At 41.3% G+C, this 23,048-nt stretch overlaps 1 protein-coding gene across 18 annotated transcripts in view; it reads right to left on the reverse strand.

Annotated features, from left to right (window-relative positions):
* The window catches only part of CLASP1 (cytoplasmic linker associated protein 1), a 273,353-nt gene that overhangs the window by 53,738 nt on the left and 196,567 nt on the right, over window positions 1–23,048 (reverse strand). For 7 of the 18 annotated variants that reach the window (XM_061440048.1, XM_061440057.1, XM_061440075.1 and 4 more), the window contains 5 exons: window positions 12,571–12,674; window positions 10,663–10,686; window positions 9,179–9,423; window positions 7,612–7,675; window positions 2,187–2,350 (listed from right to left, as the gene is read on the reverse strand). In XM_061440048.1, coding sequence (XP_061296032.1) covers window positions 2,187–2,350; window positions 7,612–7,675; window positions 9,179–9,423; window positions 10,663–10,686; window positions 12,571–12,674 — 601 coding nt within the window. Of the gene's footprint in view, window positions 1–2,186; window positions 2,351–7,611; window positions 7,676–9,178; window positions 9,424–10,662; window positions 10,687–12,570; window positions 12,675–15,809; window positions 15,873–20,793; window positions 20,902–23,048 lie in introns of all 18 variants that reach the window. The other 11 variants (XM_061440085.1, XM_061440101.1, XM_061440108.1 and 8 more) reach the window with 4 other exon arrangements.

The raw sequence follows: 23,048 nt of genomic DNA on the forward strand, positions 1-23,048 counted from the left end.
CACATAACATAGAAAAGTTAGAAAAAGAGAAATCTTCTTAGAAGTCCCAAAACACATAAACAAAGCAATGAAGTAAGGAAGAAATGCTTACTTGCCTTCTCAGGATTTGTTTAGCTCCTTCTCCAGGTACCTTCTGGAAAACTGCTCACTTAAGAAAGAGCTCCAACACCCAAGCCTACCCTTTATACCCTGACGAGGCTGCCTGCACCATCTATCCCCTGAGGTCTTTGCTGGGTAATAGCCTGTGAGCCAACTGTGTGCGTCAGCAGAGACGAGTGCCTGGGGACACTCACCAGACACACGCCCGCCAGCTACAGACATACACAGCAGCCTGTGGCCCTAAGAGTCCCACTCCAGCTCCACTTCTCACTTGGGACCGATTCTGTGTCTTGTCATCATCTCGTGTATGTGATCCAACTGGGTAGCCTTGAGGGCTCTTGGAGAATGAAAGTTAGCACTCCCTTCCTTAAAAATTACCCATATGATTTTAAAACTGCCCAAAGGATCCCTTGTTCCTGATGCAGACATGCCTTCCATGGTAACAGGAAAGATAATGCAACAGAAAAACATATTATATTGAGGCTGAGTATATGTATTGCTCTCTTTAGACTCCCTTTAAGAGACTTTTCTCAGTGTACAAAAGTATAGTGAAAATAAAAGGGATGTAGGGTTACGTCTATAAAATCACAGGACTGATCTGAAATTTAAATAAAATAATACAAGAAAAATATAAAGTGTATGGTACACACTGGGTCTTAGTAGTACCATCATTATACTGATTAATAAAAAGTAAACAATCCAACAGCACATCCTTTTGTCCCGCAACTATCTGTATCCAGGAGGCTCTGAGGACCACTTCTGGAGGCAAAACATACTTAATATACATGATTTAAGTGACTCATATTGGCTACACATCAAAGAAATAACACATAGAACACCTCCCCCTTTTCCCACAGCAAATGGAGGGTGGACGTCTTAGGGATTCACCAGAATAATGCCAACTCAAAGGTGTATGTATTTCATCTCATGAATTGTTGGGAATTTCAATGCTAACAAGAGAATATGGGTATTAAGTAAGAAAGAAGATATTCAAGTGGGTGACAAAAACTACAGGTAACAGAGTGACAAGAAACCATCTACAAAGAGTTTCCTAATATCAAAATGGTCTAGTTCCCTCCTCCCCAACCAAATAGACATTTTTCCAAAGATGATATACAAATGGCCAAAAAGTACACAAAAAAGTGCTCAACATCACTGATTATTAGAAAAATGCAAATAAAAACTACAGTGAGATATTGTCTCATACTTGTTAGAACGGCTATTATCAAAAAGATAACTGCTGCTGGTGGAAATGTAAATTGGTGCAGCCACTATGGAAAACAGTAAGGATGCTTCTCAAAAAACTAAAACTAGGGAGTTCCCTGGTAGCCTAATTGTTAGGATTCTGGGCTTTCGCTTCTCTGATCCATGTTCAATTTAAGAACAGGAAACTGAGATCCCACAAGCCACAGTGTGTGGCCAAAAAACAAAAAAAGGAGAGAGAGCCATCTGACCTCTGTTCCCTGCAGCACCATTCACAATCACCGAGGCACGAAAACAACCTCAGTGTGTTGATGGGTGAATGGATAAAGAAAATGTGGTGCGTATATAAACAGAATATTATTTCACCATAAAAAAGAAGGAAACTATGCCATTTGTGACAACATGGATGAAACTTGAGGGTATTATGCTACGTGAAGTAAGTCAGAGAAAGACAAATACTGTATGATATCACTTATCTACAGAATTAAAAAAAAAGTCAAACCCATAGAAACAGAGAGTAGAATGGTGGTTGCCAGACCCTAGGGATGGAGGAGATGGGGAGATACTGGCCAAAGGGCACAAACTTCCAGTTACAGTTATGACACAAATAAGTTCTAGGGGTCAAACATATAGCATGTTGATCACAGGTAATGATATTGTATCATACACTCGTTAAGAGAATGTATCTTAAATGTTTTTTACCACATACACAACAAAAAATAGTAATTAAGTGAGGTGAAGGATATAAATATTAACACTGTACTAATCATTTAGCAATGTACACATGTATCAAATCCTCATGCTGTACACTTAAAACTTACATGATGCCGTATGTCATTATATATCAAAAGCTGGGAGAACACAATCTTGCCCCAAACACTTGCCTTGTGACATCAAGAGCCTTCTGAACTTTTGCTTGCACAGATCCAAGTAAATCCGCTCCCATTTTCTTCAGTAATTGTGTGAGAAGAACAAAAAGCCAGTCTTGCAGGTCATCCTTATGAATTATTATAAAATCCACAAGGGTCTCCAAAAACATACTGAAAACCTAGACACAAAGGGAAACCAAGTATTTCACATGTTTAATTCATAATTTCCTCCCAAGTCTTCAAAACGTGAAAATGCCCAATTGGCCTTTGCCCAGACTCCTAACTTGGGTGACAATGTTAACAACTGGACACGGCATAGACGGCAAACGTAGTACCGAAAAGAGATAAAGGAAAAGGGGTTGGAACTTACTCTCTGTTGTGAATTCCACCGCAAACCAGGCCATGCAACGAAACAGAGTCCATGTTAGTCCACAGTGAAGTCATATCATTTTCATGCAGTTTCCTAAAAGGCCTGAAAAGGCTATGAACTGACAAAATCCTCTCCCCTCCCTCTACATGCCTTTAAAATCCAGTACAGAGAGATATTAACTTTGTTGAAAAGTATGAGTCTAATCGTGGAGGCCAGCCTTCCTTCCTTTCTTCTCTCTCTCTTTAAAAAACCCTTTTAACCACTATATTTATTTCATTTCTAGCATTCAACAACTATTACTGTAGGATAAGGAAAAAAAAACTTGCATACCTATTGCTTTTCATTTCTATCATCTATTTTGATGTATGCCAATTCAGATATTACAAAGTGTTATCTCTATAAAAAGACATTATAAAAACTATACTAATATTATCAAAGAGTACAGCTTAGAATAAAACAGACTGACAGCTGACATAATTCTCACACCACGGTGCGATCATCACTGCTACCTCCTGTGAGACAAAGTTCACAGTGGCTTATCCCTGAACCAATTTCAGAGAGGTAAATGGTAGCACTGTGTCCCTATTTGGTTAATGAGTTGTGTTCTGCTGGGACAAACCAGCTATTGTAGACTTACTCAGTTATAGCGCAGGAACTATTAACCACCAGGGGTCTCTCGGGAGACAGCTCAGAGCGAAGTCAATGAGTCCCAGCTGCAGGACTCCTGGCTTAGCACTAAGGCAGCTAGCAAATATTAACTAAACTGAGACCTCCAAACTCACTGTACAAGAGCCTTCTGATGGAAACAAATTTCCTTCTTTATCCTCACATTCTTTATCCTCATGTTCTGAATCAGCAATCTAGAGGTGACAGGTAATAGAAATTTCATCAATGTCCAAATCCACCTAATATCCCTTATGCTATATATCTTACGAGTCTTATGCTTTAAATCTTACTGCTCATAATATTATCTTACAGAAAATCTTGATAATTTTATCTCTGAACATCTATGTGGCTTTTAAAATCGATGCTTCTTGGACTTTATTAATATTGTGAATGTCAACCTTGTTGTGAGGGTCAAAACAGGAATTTTAAGACGTGTTTCAAGACCAATACTGAGGAGAATTGTTGCCCCCCAGCAAAAAATAGGAGAATCCCTGTGTTCACTCTCCCCTGCTCTGGTGAGCATCTCAGAAGCAAGGGAGGGGTGCAATGTTTTCTGTACCCCTAACCCAGAGTGGGTGCTCAGCCAGTGTGGAATGAGAGCACAGCAGGTAGATGACTGACATTTCATGGACAATTTCCACAAGGAGGAAAGGGCAGGAAAAGAAGGGAGATGATGACTGCCTAGGCTTCTGGCCATGACAGGTTTCCTTCCCCTGGTAGGACTTAGAAGAGACCATTTTTACTAGGAAAACGATAGTATAAGATAGTTAAAGCTTGCGCATCAAGTATTTTAAGATTTGCTTGTGTTGATTTTAGGTTTTCTCAATTTCTATGGAAGTTGAACAGTTCTATGAAGACCCTACAAGACGTTTTAGAACTAACATCCAAAAAAGATGTCCTTTTCATTATAGGGGACTGGAATGCAAAAGTAGAAGTCAAGAAACACCTGGAGCAACATGCAAATTTGGCCCTGGAGTACAGAATGAAGCAGGGCAAAGGCTAATAGAGTTTTGCCAAGAGAACGCACTGGTCATAGCAAACACCCTCTTCCAACGACACAAGAGAAGACTCTACACATGGACATCACTAGATGGCCAATGCCGAAATCAGGTTAATTATATTCTTTGCAGCCAAAGATGGAGAAGCTCTATACAGTCAGCAAAAACAAGACTGGAAGTGGACTGTGGCTCAGATCATGAATTCCTTATTGCCAAATTCAGACTTAAATTGAAGAAACTGGGGAAAACCACTAGACCATTCAGGTATGACCTAAATCAAATACCTTATGATTATACAGTGGAAGTGACAAATAGATTTAAGGACTAGATCTGATAGACAGTGCCTGATGAACTATGGACAGAGGTTCATGATATTGTACAGGAGACAGGGATCCCCAAGACCCAAGACCATCCCCAAGAAAAAGAAACACAAAAAAGCAAAATGGCTGTCTGAGGAAGCCTTACAAATAGCTGAGAAAAGAAGAGAAGTGAAAAGCAAAGGAGAGGAGGAAAGATGTACCCATTTGAATGCAGAGTTCCAAAGAATAGCAAGGAGAGATAAGAAAGCCTTCCTCAGTGATCAGTGCAAAGAAATAGAGGAAAATAATAGAATGGGAAAGACTAGAGATCTCTTGAAGATAATTAGAGATACCAAGGGAACATTTCATGCGAAGCTATGCTATGCTAAGTCACTTCAGTCATGTCTGACTCTGCGATCCCATAGACGGCAGCCCACCAGGCTCCCGCATCCCTGGGATTCTCCAGGCAAGAACACTGGAGTGGGTTGCCATTTCCTTCTCCAATGCACGAAAGTGAAAAGTGAAAGTGAAGTCACTCAGTCGTGTCCAACTCTTAGCGACCCCATGGATTGCAGCCTAACAGGCTCCTCCGTTCATGGGATTTTCCAAGCAAGAGTACTGGAGTGGGGTGCCATTGCCTTCTCCGACATTTCATGCGAAGATGGGCTCAATAAGGACAGAAATGGTATGGACCTAACAGAAGAAGAAGATATTAAGAAGAGGTGGCAAGAATACACAGAAGAACTGTACAAAAAAGATCTTCACGACCCAGATAATCACAATGGTGTGATCACTGACCTAGAGCCAGACATCCTGGAATGTGAAGTCAAGTGGGCCTTAGAAAGCATCACTACAAACAAAGCTAGTGGAGGTGATAGAATTCCAGTTGAGCTATTCCAAATCCGGAAAGATGATGCTGTGAAAGTGCTGCACTCAATATGCCAGCAAAGTTGGGAAACTCAGCAGTGGCCACAGGACTGGAAAAAGTCAGTTTTCATTCCAATCCCAAAGAAAGGCAATGGCAAAGAATGCTCAAACTACTGCACAATGCACTCATCTTACATGCTAGTAAAGTAATGCTCAAAATTCTCCAAGTTAGGCTTCAGCAATACTTGAACTGTGAACTTCCAGATGTTCAAGCTGGTTTAGAAAAGGCAGAGGAACCAGAGATCAAATTGCCAACATCCACTGGATCATCGAAAAAGCAAGAGAGTTCCAGAAAAACATCTATTTCTGCTTTCTTGACTATGCCAAAGCCTTTGACTGTGTGGATCACAAAAAACTGTCGAGAATTCTGAAAGAGACGGGAATACCAGACTACCTGACCTGCCTCTTGAGAAACCTGTATGCAGGTCAGGAAGCAACAGTTAGAACTGGACATGGCACAACAGACTGGTTCCAAATTCGGAAAGGAATACATCAAGGCTGTATATTATCACCCTGCTTATTTAACTTATTATATGCTGACTACATCATGAGAAACGCTGGGCTGGAAGAAGCACAAGCTGGAACCAAGATTGCCAGGAGAAATATCCATAACCTCAGATATGCAGATGACACCACTCTTATGGCAGAAAGTGAAGAAGAACTAAAGAACCTCTTGATGAAAGTGAAAGAGGAGAGTGAAAAAGTTGGCTTAAAGCTCAACATTCAGAAAACTAAGATCATGGCATCTGGTCCCATCACTTCATGGCAATTAGATGGGGACACAGTGGAAACAGTGGCAGACTTTATTTTTTGGGGGCTCCAAAATCAGTGCAGATGGTGACTGCAGCCATGAAATTAAAAGATGCATACTCCTTGGAAGGAAAGTTATGGCCAACCCAGACAGCAAATTAAAAAGTGGAGACATATTTTGCCAACCAAGGTCTGTCTAGTCAAGGCTATGGTTTTCCCAGTAGTCATGTATGGATGTGAGAGTTGGACTATAAAGAAAGCTGAGCACTGAAGAACTGATGCTATTGAACTGTGGTGTTGGAGAAGACTCTTGAGAGTCCCTTGGACTGCAAGGAGGTCCAACCAGTCCATCCTAAAGGAGACCAGGCCTGAGTGTTCATTGGAAGGACTGATGTTGAAGCTGAAACTCCAATACTTTGGCCACCTGATGCCAAGAACTGACTCATTTGAAAAGACTCTGATGCTGGGAAAGATTGAGGACAGGAGGAGAAGGGACGACAGAGGATGAGATGGTTAGATGGCATCACTGACTTGATGGACATGAGTTCGGGTAAACTCTGTGAGTTGGTGATGGACAGGGAGGCCTGGCGTGCTGTGGTCCATGGGGTTGCAAGGAGTTGGACATGACTGAGCGACTGAACTGAACTGAACTGAAGGTTATTTTGGTCCTTTATCCACCCTTTTACTTTCCTGATATCTTCACTCCTCTTGTTTTCTGTCTCTAAAACCATCCAACACCTTCAAAGGCTTCCTCCCAAACTCTGGCTTTTATTTAAAATCTAGACTCCGAGTAAACTTTTGTCAAGGGTCTTGCTCTCAGCTCCACTCCTAGAAAGGGCTTATCTTTCACTCTGGGGTACTCAGCAGGGTGCCCTTGTCAAAAGGCGGCCCTCAGGCCCCCCAGAGGCATGGGCATCAGCTGGGTGGCCACCGTCTAGCAAATTCTTAGAAGTGGCAATCTATTTGGAGAAATATTTGATGTGGCTTTTCAGTAAATCCATTCTATAAATGCTGTCATTTTTCTATCTTGTCCTATACAGACAAATTCTACATGGGTACCAAAAAAATATTTGTACACTTGATTATTTTCTTCACTACTGTAACTTTCTAAAAAGGCGTTATAATACACTGTTACCTCCTAGCATCCAGCCTACGTACTTCCATGAAGTATGCAAAACTGTTCGCTGAGTGAATAAAAGACTACATCTGATTCTCTCCAGGGTAATCCTTACATGAAATGCACTTTATTAATGACACTGTATGGACAAGAGAAGTTTCTAAGAATTCTGTCTTCAAAAGATATAAACTACTGTTAAAATAAGTCTGGAAGGGCTACACTGCATGGCGGGGCTGTTCTCCCACTCTGAAGTAGTGTATTATATAGAAAGACATGCAAAGAGGTTACAAGTGGGCAGGTTCTCAGACCTTACCTTGCTGTGAGGGTCAGCAAACATTCGGGTGAAAATCTCACACAATCTTTTCAATTCTACTCGACTAGGAAATAAAATGAAATAAATTTAATATTTAATAAGTCAACACTGAAAGTAGTTATAGCTTCTCTAAATCCTTTTATTTCATTTAACATGTTTTATCTAATTTTTATGTAACACCTTTTTTTCTACAAATGAATTATCTAAATTTTAATTTGATGGAATTACACAGGAATAAGAAATCACACCAATTCTGGTCTTATTCTAAAATGAAACTCAATCTCAGAGTGTGATCACGTAAGTTTACACACATGCACATATGGCAAAGCCAGACACCAAATCCTGCTCACTTCATTTCCACACTCGACAGATGAAAGGTAGTCGGGTCAATTCAGAAAAGCATGTGCAGCGGGGTCAGACAGACCTGGATTTTAGTCTCACTTCTGTTTTAGTCAAAGTACTGTGATACCCACCTTCTTCCCCATACCATGCCCTCTCAGATCCAGTGGTCCTTTTAACATTGCTAACAATGAAATCCAGACCAGACTAATGTTAATCAATAGATTCCTAGAGCTTCTTCAATGGATACTTGAAGAACACTAAGAACCAAGAAACTGGGGCCACCAGAATTAAGGAGATTATTGGAGAATAAGGACATTTCACCGTTTTTGTTTTCTGACAGATCACTAGACCACCAGAGGTGACCTACACTTCAGCAGGAATGTGCATGCACAGAATCAAATGAATAAAGGGGGGCAGGGAGTTTAGGTGGCAGGAAGGAATATGGCAGGGGTCACACTGACTATAGACGGCCACACTTAAAGCCCAGTGACTCGTCAGTCCATGCTCACAGAGTTTTGCAGAGCCATCCATGAACAGAAACACGTAACTAGTCTCATAGCATTGCTTAAAAAAATTATCGAAAGAATGTAACAGACTATACTTCAAATATCTCTCTAACCATGAGGTTCACCCTGCAATCAATGACATATCAGTACTGTCATGGTCTTATAAAAAGCATTTCTTCTTAGATATAAAATAATGGTGTGTCAGTGGTACCTTAGATCTGATGAAATATGTTATAAACATGTGTTTTTGGTATATGCAATACATGCCTATTTTAGAAAATTTATGAAATACAGAAACAAAAACAAAAGCAAAAATAATCAATTCTAGAGATAATGCTGTACCACTTTGGAGTTCTCCATTTGAGTGTCTCTCTACTCTGCATATTTATAAAAACTATACATATGCACATGCACATGAAAACATTTTAGACTGAGACTGGCATCATTTTATTCATGTCTCTGAAGTGTAAATAAACTGTACTAACTTCAGAGTTGTTTTTATGTTTTACCTAAACCACAAACTGTTCTGAGTTTTCTCAAAACACCTACTAGACAAATCTGAGCCATGGTGAACCAAATGTTTCCTAGACCTAATAAGCTATGGAGTGTTTGCCCAATATTTAAGTTCTCTGGAAGGCAAAGACCACATCTGAGCCATCCTGGCCTCTCTTGGGCCTGCCCCATAGATGACAATGCATCCGTGTCAGGCTCAATCCTACCTCAGCGTTCTCTGGCTCTTTAGCAGGTTCTGCAGACCCAGCAGCCCTTCCTTCCTCTCAGCCCAGTTGGAGCTGGCACAGTGGTTGAGCACCTCAGCCACGTCCTCTGTCTGGCGCAGGTAGTGGGGGATACCCCCATTCCGGGAGCCGTACGAGCGCTCCGAGCACACGCTGGAGGCGTCGCTGTTGGCGTCATCATCAGAATACATCCCATAGGGCTCGTATCTTCTCCTCACAGGCTTCTTCTGCCAGATCCAAGGAGGGGTTGGGGAAGAAATGGAAAGGCAACATGAGTCTTACCACACAAAATCAACAACGAAGAGTTAAATGTAGATACACACACACACAAACACACACATGGGCACATGCACCCACACCTTCCCTTTGCTTACAGATTAGGGAAATGGAAACAGAACAGCAGACTTCTGGTAGGTAGAGTGAGTAGTAAGCAGAGCAACCCACAGCAGAAGAAGGAGCGTGATCTTTAGTGCGGTGTACGGCCCTCTCAGTAACATGGACCCACCATGTGACTTCAGAAAGCCTCCTAACCTTTCCCTGAGATAATACTGATTACCATTCTCAGAGGCTTGTTGTCAGGATTAAGTGGAATTATATACTAAACAGCCTAGCTCAGCACCTGACACACTGAGTCTGTGAGCCCACCACCCTTCCCCAACCAAAAGCAACCTGTCTTGAACATGGTCTATAAGTAAATTTGTTTGAAAATTCATGCTCCCTTAAGAACATCTGACACTGCAATGTCAGTGGTGTAGTGTCCTATATAAAAGGATTCTCAAAAAATCTATACCATTTTTATTAATGACTCACAGTTTTACAACACTACTAGGCCTCCTTAGACTAGAATACCCACTTCATTCATGTCTCTTACCCTGAATATAAAACTATTAAGTTAAATTCCAAAATTATATAGCAAGAACTATATAAAACAGATAAAATTTAATTTCTCTAAGAGGAAAACAAGTAGCTACGGGCTTAAACTGCACCAGTGTAACTTCCTAGGAATGTGACTTGTACACACATCACAACTTACCTGGGACGGCTCTGCCTTCCACCTACTGTCCCCCGTTAATTATTAATGGCACCCTCCCTCATGCTTAAAAGTATCCTTGTTAGGATGATAATTACACAGCCATCTCATTTATACATGAACTAGATTCCTAAGATAAGGAAAATGCTGAATGTATCCACTCATGAAATAATGACGTGAGACAAAACCTAGGTTAGTAAAATGAAACACTAGGATGATAATGGACAGAACTTGATGTTGGAAAACAATGCTCAAACACATGTGAGATATGACCAGTTCTATCACTAGCAAAAGCACCACTAGTTTCCACAAAATCACAGTTCAGAACAGAACTTCTACACTAGGCTACATTTTTGTTGCTTTTACCAGCTCCTAAAGGAAATATACTCACAACAGAAAAAAAAAAGTTATAAAACAAAAGTTAAAGCACTGGTACCTTGCTCCTGGAGTCTCCTAACAGCTGTAGGCAGGAAAATATTGAAGGATGGGGAAAAAGCATAGAGAATTATGTCAGAAGCATATGTGGGGATTGTTCTTGCAACAAAAGTGTACAGCAAAACATATATTAGCAAACCAAAAATACAGGTTAGCAAGCAATTCATATCAAGCAAATAACAAAGAATGCTTTCACAATGGCATTTCCTAACCCTCTTGCACCTCTTATGAGACATTCCAGTATCTGCTCTATAATTCTTTGCTGCAACTCTCCCCACACCACTGAGGCACATCCCAAATGTTGCTATTAACTCTGTTGTCTGCTCCTAGGAAAGCTTCTGTCCCGGGACTTCCTTTCTGCGAGGCAGGGACTGAGTACCATCCTGGCGCTGTCTTCTGAAGCAGGTCATGGGAAGAGACCAAGAGGTTTGGACAAAATATCGTAAGGGCAGTGGGAGTGTAAGGAGAGCCACAGCTCAGAGAAAAGCCCAAGTCAGGCAACGGCAAAGCCCAGATTCTTGAGTCCTGCTCTGCCTCCTGGCACTTTGTGCAGTGTTCCTGGGGCAGATCTTTAAGAAACAAGGAAACACAGCCCTCCCCCCTTCCCCAACCCCAACCGAAGTGCTGTCTCACCAAGGGCTTTGCACATCCATCACTTCTCACCCCACTGGTTCCCACTTCTTAAAAGTCCCGGAATAGGTAAGAAACAAATTCCAAATGCTGCAACTTGGAAGGAAAACCGCTTCATAAAGTCTCTTGACTTGATAAAGTCTCTTGTGACTCTTGAAGTCCTACTTAAAGCAATTATCCTGAACTCCAGTACCTGCCAGGAAGAGTCCTTCCACACCCAAGGCTGATGAACAGACCTGGCTGATGAGGGGCAGCCCTCATCAGGAAAGCACTAGGAGACTGGAAGACTGCTTGCTCACAGATGTTTGTCAGAGAAACCTGGCTGAGCAAGAATAAATGAGGGAGGGCCAGGAGGGATGAGAGGTAGAATTCCTGAAGCCACACACTATGAAGTTTTGATCAAATGAAAACAGAGCTGGATTTAAAACCTCAGGATCTGAAAGCAGGGTATTATAATGCTTTTCTCTTAAAACAGTACAAGTAACACCAGAGATCAGACAGTTCTCTAAAGCATGTCTATTTTAAATGCTGAGCACATAAACCAGAAGAAACAAGAGGCTGTGTTACTACCCGCTGAAATGCATCTTTATAAGGCAAATTGACCACAAGCTGATTCTACTGAGGAACTTTTTGCTGGAAGCATAAATTTAAGGACCTCTAATCACTTTATATTGCTTTTTAAAATATTACATTATAACAATGAAAGAAAAAAACATACTCCACTAGTGCTTCATATTCTCAAAAAGTTCATCTTAAAATCTGGGAAAGTTTCTGTAAATAATGACTTAAGGACTCATTCAAACAAATAAACAAAATCATACGGAACAACTAGTGATGGTAATGGAATGCAAGAGTTTCAAACCACAAAGTCTATGACCTACTATTATACAATGATGTGCTTAGGCTATGCCATCAAAGCCCGTAAAGCAACAGAAGCAAAAGAAGGGGCAAAAAGGAAATGCTGAAAAAAAATGGATAAAAAAGGAAAAGAAGAAGCCCAATGACATCAGAGAAGCCCAATGTCATCCAAACCTCCTTGTTACTGAAGAGCAGAGAAGACACTCTTAACGTTAACGTGGCTCGAAAGGCCAGTTTTCACTTACGTACAGGGTTAAAAGTTTAAGAAGAAAGGAATAACCTAAATTTACCCAATATTTACACGATTTCAAAGAGTATCAAAGAAGACTTAGTGACCTGATTTGGAGGCTACTTCCTGTGAAGACAGAGAAAAATGTAGGTCAGTAATTCAAAGAGACTCCACACACATCGGGCCTCTTACCAAAGCATCAGCAACAGCAGCTTCCAGATCTGTACTGGTGCTCAGAACCCGCATGGCATTCACAGAACCAGGAATTCTTCCTGCCTGGCCGAGCCCAAAGCGGTCTAGGTAAAAAACAAAAGCAAAAATATATGTCATTTTAATTCAAATGTTTTCATTTCTTTGCAATGGCCCTTGCCTCATCCCATACTGGACAGAAACACTGAAAAATCTCTGGCCAGTTTTTACTGCAGTTGGCTTGTAGTTTCAACTACACTTGACTTGTTTACCAGTGGCAGAGATTACAATGTTCACATTTAATATGGTTGCATTCTGACAATTGAAATCGTTCTTTAATGATATTTTATTTTGGAAAAGTGCTGAGATATAGGCTGGAGAGGGGAACTTATTATAGAAGGGAACTGGGCCATGAGTTGAGCCTTTTCACCTATTTAGCATTCTCTCTAGTGGCAAAAGAAGCCCTGATATTTGGTCAAACTAATTAGAAAGCTCTATGGTTTGATAAATGAGTTCTAATGCAATATGTAATAAACAGATAAAATTTGAATCCAATGTATTACACTGATCTCTGTGCAAATTTTCATTACTGTCACTACTGTTTGTTATTAAGCTCAATTAATTTTAGATATCTGTTCATCATGATGCCTGCATCACCAAAGGTTATTTAAAAATCAATATATTAAAATTATTTAATCTTCACCACAAAAAGCTAGTATCTTCACTGCAAAACATTAATCATTCAGATAATATAAATTTTTGCAAAATCCCTCAGAGGATTTTTAAATGATAATCTTTATATGTGTGAACAAAATGGACAGAATGCAAAAAAATTTTCCAATTTTAGTGGTTCAAACAACTATTATAAGCTTATTAACCTTCATGGATAATAAAGACTCTTTTCTTTGGCCGCTCCATGAGGCTTGCAGGATCTTAGTTCCCTGACCAGAGATGGAATCCGCGCCTCTGGCAGTGAAAGCACTGAATCCAAAAAGACTAACTTTTACAAGTCCCTTTACATGAACTGTCCAGCCTTCCTTCTGAAAGGCTGAGATTAAAACAATGCAGGAGAATGTCAGTGTAAATTACACTGGTAAGGGTATCTACTGGTAAAGGTTTTTTCACTTCAGGACAGGGCTTTATTTGGACACAGATTACTCGAAACTCACTGCCCTTTGTGAGTCCGTGCTGCTCACCGCTGTGGCAGCTCAAGACAAAGCAATCCAGTAAATGATTCTTATTTAAAATGTTAAGATTAAAAACACTTTAACAAATAAGACACTGTTTGGACAAGGAAAATCTCTGTATTTGCCATATTCTAATAATGAAGGCATTTGGTGGGGGGGAGGGAGACAGAAAGCTAAAGTCTGTCTTACATAATTGATCTTTCTTATAAAATGATATATTTAAAATTTGGATAGGTAAACAAGATATCACCTACAACCTGGTGAACTTTAATTTAGCTTTTTAAAATTGTCAGTTTTAAAACATATCTTCCACTGCCACAGAATGGGGGAAAAATATAACTACTAATCAAAAGTTATACAATTATGAATTTTTATAGAGAAACAAAAATTGCATGTTATACTATCCCCTTTTTTAATGCAGTTGTTGATTATACTGAATGTCATCATTATGTATATGTTTAAAAGGTGATAACATGCTGTATAAAGTCAATTATATCTCTCTCTATAATATAAATTATCAGTTCAAATATGAAACAGTTAGAAATTTGAGATTTATGATGCACAGTTTTATAAATGATCATTGTTCAAGTCTTTCTCTTTTTTCATTAAAAAAGGGTAGATAGTAAGGGATTTATGAGTAACAGAATGAAAGTAATCCAGTTATAAGCCATTTAGAAATTACCCAGCATAAACTTAAATAAAACATAATCTTAAAAAAAAAATAGATCTCATGCCAGCAAATCTTGCTCCAGGGATAAGAGTGATTCTTCAGACACAAAATTAAAACTGTAAGAACAAAGCAATTATTCTGTGCTTCTCAGATGTGTATAGCTTCACCACACATGGTGACTGCAGATATTTATCATAGATAACTGAATCAAATCTTAAGGGGAAATGTTTGGAGTGAAGAAAATTTATAAGCCTTTTGTTTTCACCTGACCAAAATCTGCTCTATGTTCTCTCTGGTACCATTCACTTTCCAAGAGATGGATACATTTAACTGTGCCCTCAGCCTGACCCATAATCTTTAGGGGAATGTCCTAACCAAAGAACACATAATAAAATGCATAGGTGGTTCATTTAGAGAAAAAACAGAGACACTAACTCAGTAAACTGGTCACAGTTGTCATCATCAACAGTCAGATTTAAGAGATGATGCCTCGTACTCAGTTGATAAAACTGTAGTCATGAGGGATTATTAATTTATCAAAATGATGGCAGTTAAATCTGACAGACTGAGCATTACTGTATGTTATTTCTGCCCTAATGGCCAACCAGGGCATTTATTTGGGTATTGTTAAAATGGGGTTGAGGCAGTGTTTCGAGTCTGCAGGTTGCAAAGGCTACCTTTGGCCTGACTTGATTATCATAATCGGAGAAGGCAATGGCAAGCCGCTCCAGTACTCTTACCTAGAAAATCCCATGGATGGAGGAGCCTGGTAGGCTGTAGTCCATGGGGTCGCTACGAGTCGGGACACGACTAAGCGACTTCACTTTCACTTTTCACTTTCACACAATGGAGAAGGCAATGGCAACCATGACTTGTTTTTCCATAAAAGTTTCAGGGCAATCCACTTCCTTCAATCCATGTGAAAAGGGGTATACTATAATTGAACATCTGGTGACTAAATAGTACCTCCAAGTAATGAAAACTGGACAGGAATAACTAGCATTCATAGACACCACTTTACTGGGAGCAAAGACTGAGAGACAAAAGCCTCTGTTGGATGAGGTCCATACCCCAATTCTCCTAGGGATACTTCAGGACACCTATCTGGGGCTGCTGCTTTCCTGCAGGAGGGACTGAAAGCAAGGGCGGAAGTGCTTCCCCATCCTTCTGTTTTAACATAAATATGAACACTAGATAAATGATGTCAAACAAGCTACAAAGCATCTATAGCCTATTAACAGAACCATAAACATTCAACAACTTAAAAAAACAGAAGCACACTGAGGGGGGGAAAATATGAGGTGCATCCATGCCAATTGCTAGCGAATAAGATGGAACAAATGTGACAATGAGCGTGAGACAGGCATGCATGAACACGTGTTCACCTGACTGCCCCACAGAGTCAGCCGTGGCGAGAGCACTAGTGGACCTGGAATGACGTCGAGAGGCTGCAGGTAAAAGGAACGGCAACACCCACAGGGTTAACACATGAGAACCTCAGACAGCAGCGGCCACAGGCCGGAGGGCACGAGGGCTGCTCCCAACACAGCCGTGCTTCCTCATGAAAAGAGATGGTGTTGGAGATGAATGGACAGCGAGCGCCGATCCCCGGCCTGTGCACCCAGCGGCCCACACCTCAGGTGCACGTCCATGACAGGAGCCACTACGGCCACCATGGACTATGCACAGGAAGGACGTCAGGGGCCACACCAGAGGGGCAGCAGCAGCATGGGTTATACCTCTCGTCGGTATGCAATGCACACGCAACCATGCACCATATACAGAAGCAAAGAAGTTCACAATGTTCTCTCAACAGAAACAGCATGAAGTCACAAGAAGGGGGCTTTTATATAGAAAATGGATAGACAACAAGCTCCTACTGTATAGCATAGGGAACTAGGTTCAATATCCTGCAATAAACCATCATGGAAAAGAATATGAACAAAAGAATGTATATAAATGTATAACTGAGTCACTCTGCTGTGTAGCAGTAATTAATACAACCCTGTAAATCAACTGTACGTCATTAAAAAATAATAAAATACTTTATGCTTCACAGAACAAAAATTGATTGATTTAAAAAAGGGGGGGTCAACAACTATAATTCCATTTTCCCTAGTCAACATGTTTGTTGTTCTGTTGCACAAATATCCTAATTATTAATTACCTCATTGTTTAACTGTTGGAAAGTTAGCTGCAGTAAGTTTAACAGCCTTCCTTGGAGAGGCAGCTCAGGACTCCGGTTGTGAGCACCAGCTCTGTGACACATGGAAGGTGGGAGAGGGCAAGTCCCGGTCAGATCACAACTAGTTGTATGGGCCTTGGGCAAAGTACTAAACCTCTCTGTGTCTTAGTTCTCACCTGTAAAATGGGGCTAACAGTGGTACCCTCCTCTTGGGAGTTAAGAGAGTTAAGAGAGCTTATACACCAAACACTTGAAACAGTGCCAGGCACAGAATAAACCGTGGTAGCAACAGAAGCACAGTGCTGGTGGTCACAGCAATGGTCAAGCATAAACTCTACTTCACACTTAGATGTTAAATATTATTTTACTAGCAAGCCTCATAATAATCACATCAATACATCAATCTGAGAAAATATATACCAAACTCCAGACTCGTGTGGAGGGAACGACTTTTAGAAATAATTATGAAATACAGGCTTGGGTCCAAACCTGAATTTACTGACTGGAGTACCATGCAACATAAGGCTTTTTCTTACCTCAGGGTGGGGGGAAAAAGTAACATGCTTCTAATCATTACTGGGAAAGAACACAGTGACTGCAACACAGGAAGTTCACAGGTTTCCCAGAGTGACACTAAGCCATGCTGCCTTCCACCTGCATAGCCAGAGCCCAGAAACCTCAAATGCTAACACAGTTACTCATGGAATGGTAAAGCCTCAAACTCTTCAATATTACTATTTATTTAAGCTCATGTCACTTTATGAAACATGCGTATCTGCAGGATAAGAGATACTAAACAGCAAAGGTCATCTGGTCAGTGAGGATAAATTTTTATCAGCATGCAAAAGAAAAAGAAAATCCCTAATTTCTCAAGATGCACAAAAATAAGTCAGCAAGCTCTAGAACAGATATTACAAAATAATCACTTTCCTTAAATAAGGAAACTGACAAAATATTGTGTAAGACTGAAACAAACTACTCATTTCTTAAACAAGCACAATGGTATCATATCCTGAGAGTTTAAACTGGAAACAGTGTTTAAGCAACACCTGAAGGTTATGAAGCTGTCCTTTAGTTCTGTTTCAACAGAATATTCTACACAAATATGTCATGTAATGAGTTCTTTGTCATGTACTCAAGTGAACATCCCACAATGGAATCCAAGTGGACCCACTTACGTAAAAGCCTCACTGACAGCAGAGTCCTAAAGCCCTTAATCTTCCCAAAAGTTGTCACCGTAACCATTTAAATATATATTAATATCATTAAAATGGTCCAAAACAAGTTTTTAAGAAAAATACAGGATGTCCTAATGGTCCAGTGGTTAAGAATTCACCTCCAATGCAGGTGACACAGGTTGATCCCCGGTCCAGGAAGATTTCACATGCCACAGGGGCCCACGTGCAATAACTCCTGAGCCTACACTGCAGAGCCCATGCTCTGCAACAAGAGAAGCCACTGCAATGAGAAGCCCGTGCACCACAACCAGAGAGTAACCTCCACTCACTGCAACGAGAGGCAGCCTGCACAGCCACAAAGACCCAGCCCAGCCAAAAACTACACAAAACAAAACACCCTATAAACTCAAACCCAATATGCAGTCAGCAAAACAGTTACCTCTGTTCCTTTTCTTTTAAAAAGTGAAGGTTGGCTATATAAGTTGATTCAAAGGGGGCACTAATACAAAATCTCACTGATTTATAAAGGGGGTACAAAATGAATATTAAAGTGAGTGAGAAGAAGGAAACATCACACCCTCTAAAGGGCACAGGAGGTTCTCTAAGGGGCAGCAACCTCTGGGGTTTGTACATGAATTCTCGGGTCCTCTGGTCAAGCCTGGAAACACAGCCAAGCAGAGTGCTTTCTCCGTACCTGGGCCTGGGGAGGCCTCAGAAAGCATTCAGCTCACTTTGCAGGAACAAGAGAAAGATGCCTCAGATGAGGTGGAGGAACAGCCAAGCTCTGAAGTCAGAATTGTGTGATCTGGAGAAAGTGGACTCTTTTCCCAGGCTCAGTTGTGTCATTTGTAAAAGAGGGGCGATGATACCTGTCCCAGAGGCTGAACAGGACCCACAAGGGTTATGTGCCCACTGACTGCTCAGAATGGTGCAGGGACATATAAGCACTGCTGCCGTTCTGAGCTGGACAGAAATTTTATAAACAGATTTAACCCCCCCCCCCCTCCAAAAAAGGCATGGTCTAAAAACTGAGCTGAAAAGATGTTAACTCCTGCCCTGACCACACAGAAGACTATGCTGGTGGCTAGAGATTATCAGAAAGAGAAGCACCCACAGCCACAACTCCAGCTGCGGTAGCAGCAATGACACATCACAACCCGGGCTGTCATCAGAAAACACCTGAGTGGAAACTAGGAGCTGGGTCCCTCAGCTCCTCAGAGTCCCGTGAAGACCTCAAGAGTCCAGCACATCTTGCCTGGGCCACAGACTAGGGTCACAAAGGCTGCTTCCATGGGCAGTAACAAACACAGCAATGTCTGAGGAAATAAAAACACTGAACTGCCTCTAAGAGACAAAATGACCAATAAACAGACTGCAGTGTTCAATTCTAAGTTATTTGGAAGGTCAAATCATGAATAAGGATGCATACATAGCCATAATTTGAAAGGAAAAATAACCAGTTCTTACAGAAAAAAACCATCATTGTTGCCCCTGATGTTTTTGAGGATTCTGATCTAACACTTGAGACTGCTGTGCAAGAGCTGGGAGGGGCCAGGTAATTTGTGCCCCTCTCAGGCCCTTGTGCTCAGCAAGTAGGACACCCACACAGGTATCTCCTCACCAAGTCTGGTGGACTGTCTAGAGGGCCCTGCATCTGTTTTCCTGCTCTTTCTGAGAACTCCACGAAGGACAGTGTTCACGAAGAAATAGATTTAGATTTTAATTATTGATTTGGGGGAAAAAAGATCCGGGGAAGAAGTGTATGATATCAGAAGGAGACAGAGGAAAATATTAAGACCTAATGCTTTTGCTCCACCATCCATCTGCCACAGTGACATTTTTATATTTGAAAGACCTGCCTCATAATTAGAGTCAAAATAACAGACTGTTGAAGTTCACAGCTCCAGATAATAACTTAAGGCCTAGGCCCAAGCATGATAGGATGATTTCTACCTTACTTGCCATGCTTATCACGACAAAAATAGACAACTGCACAGCACTAAATATGCCAAACGACTAGAACACCACTACTGAAGAATACAAAACATTTCGTTTTTGTGAAAATGTGTGTTGACAGTGCAAAGTGAAAAGGTATATGTCCATTTTAGAGAAAGGCAGGACTATTAAAACTAAATAGAAAAAGTAAATTCAATATCTATAAAGGATACATGTTTCTCTTTTTATCTTGTTTTTCCTGAATACTAGAAATTGTTAAAATACAAATTCTGGCTATAAGAAAAACTGAATGTGGGTGTGTCAGACAGCTCCAACTGGCACCCAACTGGTGATCAGAAGTAAGTACTTATAATGCACCATGGCCACCAAATATTGTGATTTTTTTTTGTCCTCGGGTGGCAGTGGGTCACAAACATTAGAGCCCGTGGAGCCCAGGAAAAAGGAAAATTTCTTAATAATTAACAGTGAACATCGAGGTGTGCTATACATACACCTTGTCAGTTTATCCAAAAGCAATTTGTAGACTGCTCTAAAGAAAGTTTTGAAAGGACTCATTCAACAGAAGGACAGCTGATAATCATGCTGCTTTTCTGATTAACGTTCCTACACCCAAAGTGAACACGTTTACCTTCCTAAATGTTATCATGATTTTACTTTTTGTCCTTTGAAGTGACTCACACATGAACTGATGCCTTGTAAGATGAAAACAAGTTGTGGAAATTCAACGACTGCGATACGCCCTGAATTCACTCAAGTCTGAAGCACAGTGATCTCTGGCTGAGCTTCACCTCACACTGGCAATGACCTCACAGGTGGGCTTACCCAGGAGCCAGTGGTCCCAAGTGACAACAGTACAGAGTGAGGTGGTGCTTTTTCCCTCTGATAAATAAAAACTGGGAAAGCCAAAATCTGAGCATGCAGAGGGGTACAAGGGTGGCTCAGGAAGAGGATGGAGAGCAGAGGCTCACGGGACGGTGGTGGAGGGACAGAGGCTGGCGGTTGGGCCTGGCAGGGTGGGGCGCTCGGGGTGCCCAGCTGGCGGGTACTCACCGAGCGGCGCGAAGCCCCGAGCAGGGCTCGTATCCCGGCTGCTCTCACGGCTGGCATCGCGGCTGCACCCCTGACTCGTGCTGGGTCGAGGGATACGGCTGCTCCGTGCTAGCGTGCAGCATGAGGGGTTTCAGAGAAGGGGAACAAGTTTAATGAAGACAGAGAAACTCACACACGGTCAGTCACATTCCGTTTGCACGATCACGACATGGCCCATGTCTGGCCCTGCTTGGGCCTCACTGACAACAATAGGAGGGGTGTAGGCAAAACTCAACTTGCTCACTGCCTCACAGAGCTGTGAACTGCAGCAGGAAGGTGAAAGAGCACCTAAAGGTGAGAAAGGCAAAGAAAGCTCTCCAAAGAGCAAACTGGTATCAGAAAATACAACGTCAAAAGTCTTCCAGAGATGATCAGTTTTTATGGCTTTAACTTCTCCACAAGAGGATAATAAAAGGCCATAGTCATTTTCATATGCAATGGGTCCTTAGAAAGATAATTTAATTTGGATTAAAAAACAGAATAAAGGCTCTGGTCACTTAGCTTCATGAACTTACCTAATTAAGAGGGTTCACTGCTTCCAGCCTGGCCGTCTTTACAAACAGAAGTCACAAGGACTGACCCAGCTACAGAACCTGCCTACTTCAAACCAGTGTGTAGATGCTGCAAATATAATTACTAAACCAACAAACATAAAAAATCGGGACCAATAACCTTCATTCAGTGGCCTTGACATTAATTCCTGTTTTTCCTATGGGAAGCCAGAGAGATCTGCCTGTCATCCCTTCCCAGGTGCCTCCACTTACCCAGCCTCACACCTAAGTCTACGGCCAGTGGCCTGATAACTTCAATACTCATGCTGAATATCAGCCACTGGCCTGAAAAGAACTAATTACCTTCTCATGTCATAGGATACTGACAAGACAGAATCCTACGAAGCCTAAGGGCTAATATAACTTGGCCATAAATCTCAGAAAAGATCATGATGCCCTTATTTTTCAACTCACTTTGAGGAAACAGGAACGCAATACTGGGAAAATACTCAGAAACAACTTTGCAAACTGAAAGCGTGTAGCCACTTACGTGATAGCTGATGGGAATAAACACTTCCATCTTGAGAGGATCTACTAATTCTAGACTAGACAGAAATTACTTTGTCAGAAATATAAGAAAAAATAACCTTGATTCACTGATGTGAAAATAGCAATGTTTACTACATTACAGTGAGCATAGCCTATGACTTCAGAGAAAACGTAGATTTACGGCCAAACTATAACAAGAATGTCTTACAAACCAGAATCATAAAACTGCCTGACTTAGAAGAATGTGGAAGTGAAAAGCCAAATCAACTTCCTATTGTGTTCTCTGCTCAGTGCCAGAGGTGAATTAGACCCTAAAGGTACCTAAGTCATGTCCAAAAGCTTGGGTCTGTGCTGGTGAGCAAGGCAAGGTCAAGTGCAGGATGCAAGCTGAGCTGTCAGTCAAAACAGGGCTTCATGTGGGATTCACCAGTCTTCCCTGGTGGCTTAGTCGGTAAAGAGTCTGCCCACAATCCAGGAGACCCAGGTTCAATCCCTGGGTGGGGAAGATACCCTGGAGAAGGAAATGGCAACCTATTCCAATATTCTTACCTAGAGAATTCCATGGACAGAGGAGCCTGGGAGGCTACAGTCCATGAGGTCACAAAGAGTCGGACACGACTGAGTACTAACATTTTCACTTTCAGGAATTCCTAAACTTATCTTTATTTTGCTATAGTGATGTGGAAGTACTGGCTTTTCACTCAAAGCAGCACTAACGACTAATCAGCAATTTCTGATAACATTCTGAACAACTTCTACAATAACAACCAAGGCAACAGGTGCTAAATGTTTAATTTAGCACCTTAAAAAACTAGGGAATATCTACTGACCCCTTCAGTAAATGACAAGTTGCTTAAAAACTGCAAGACATAACACTTATCCTTAGGGGACCAATCCCACTTCCAATGGATAAATGCCCCCCCGCCTCCCCCTGCCCAGCTCCATGCTAACTCAATGATCCAGCTGCTCAGCCTCTCTGGGCCTCCGCCTCTGCTTAGGAAGGTGAGAGAGAGAAAGATTCCCCACCATTTAAATGAAAAGGGTACCGGAACGTAATGTAGGTACTTCTGCATTCCTTGCTGAAAGGCATATGTGAAGCTCTAGTCCTATTCCACTGCCTACTCCAACACAATCAAAAAGTAGGAAGAGCAGTTCTGATAGTTTTTCACATATGTG

This window comes from Bos javanicus, chromosome 2 (assembly GCF_032452875.1).
Source record: "Bos javanicus breed banteng chromosome 2, ARS-OSU_banteng_1.0, whole genome shotgun sequence".
In the NCBI taxonomy this organism is placed as follows: domain Eukaryota; kingdom Metazoa; phylum Chordata; class Mammalia; order Artiodactyla; family Bovidae; genus Bos; species Bos javanicus.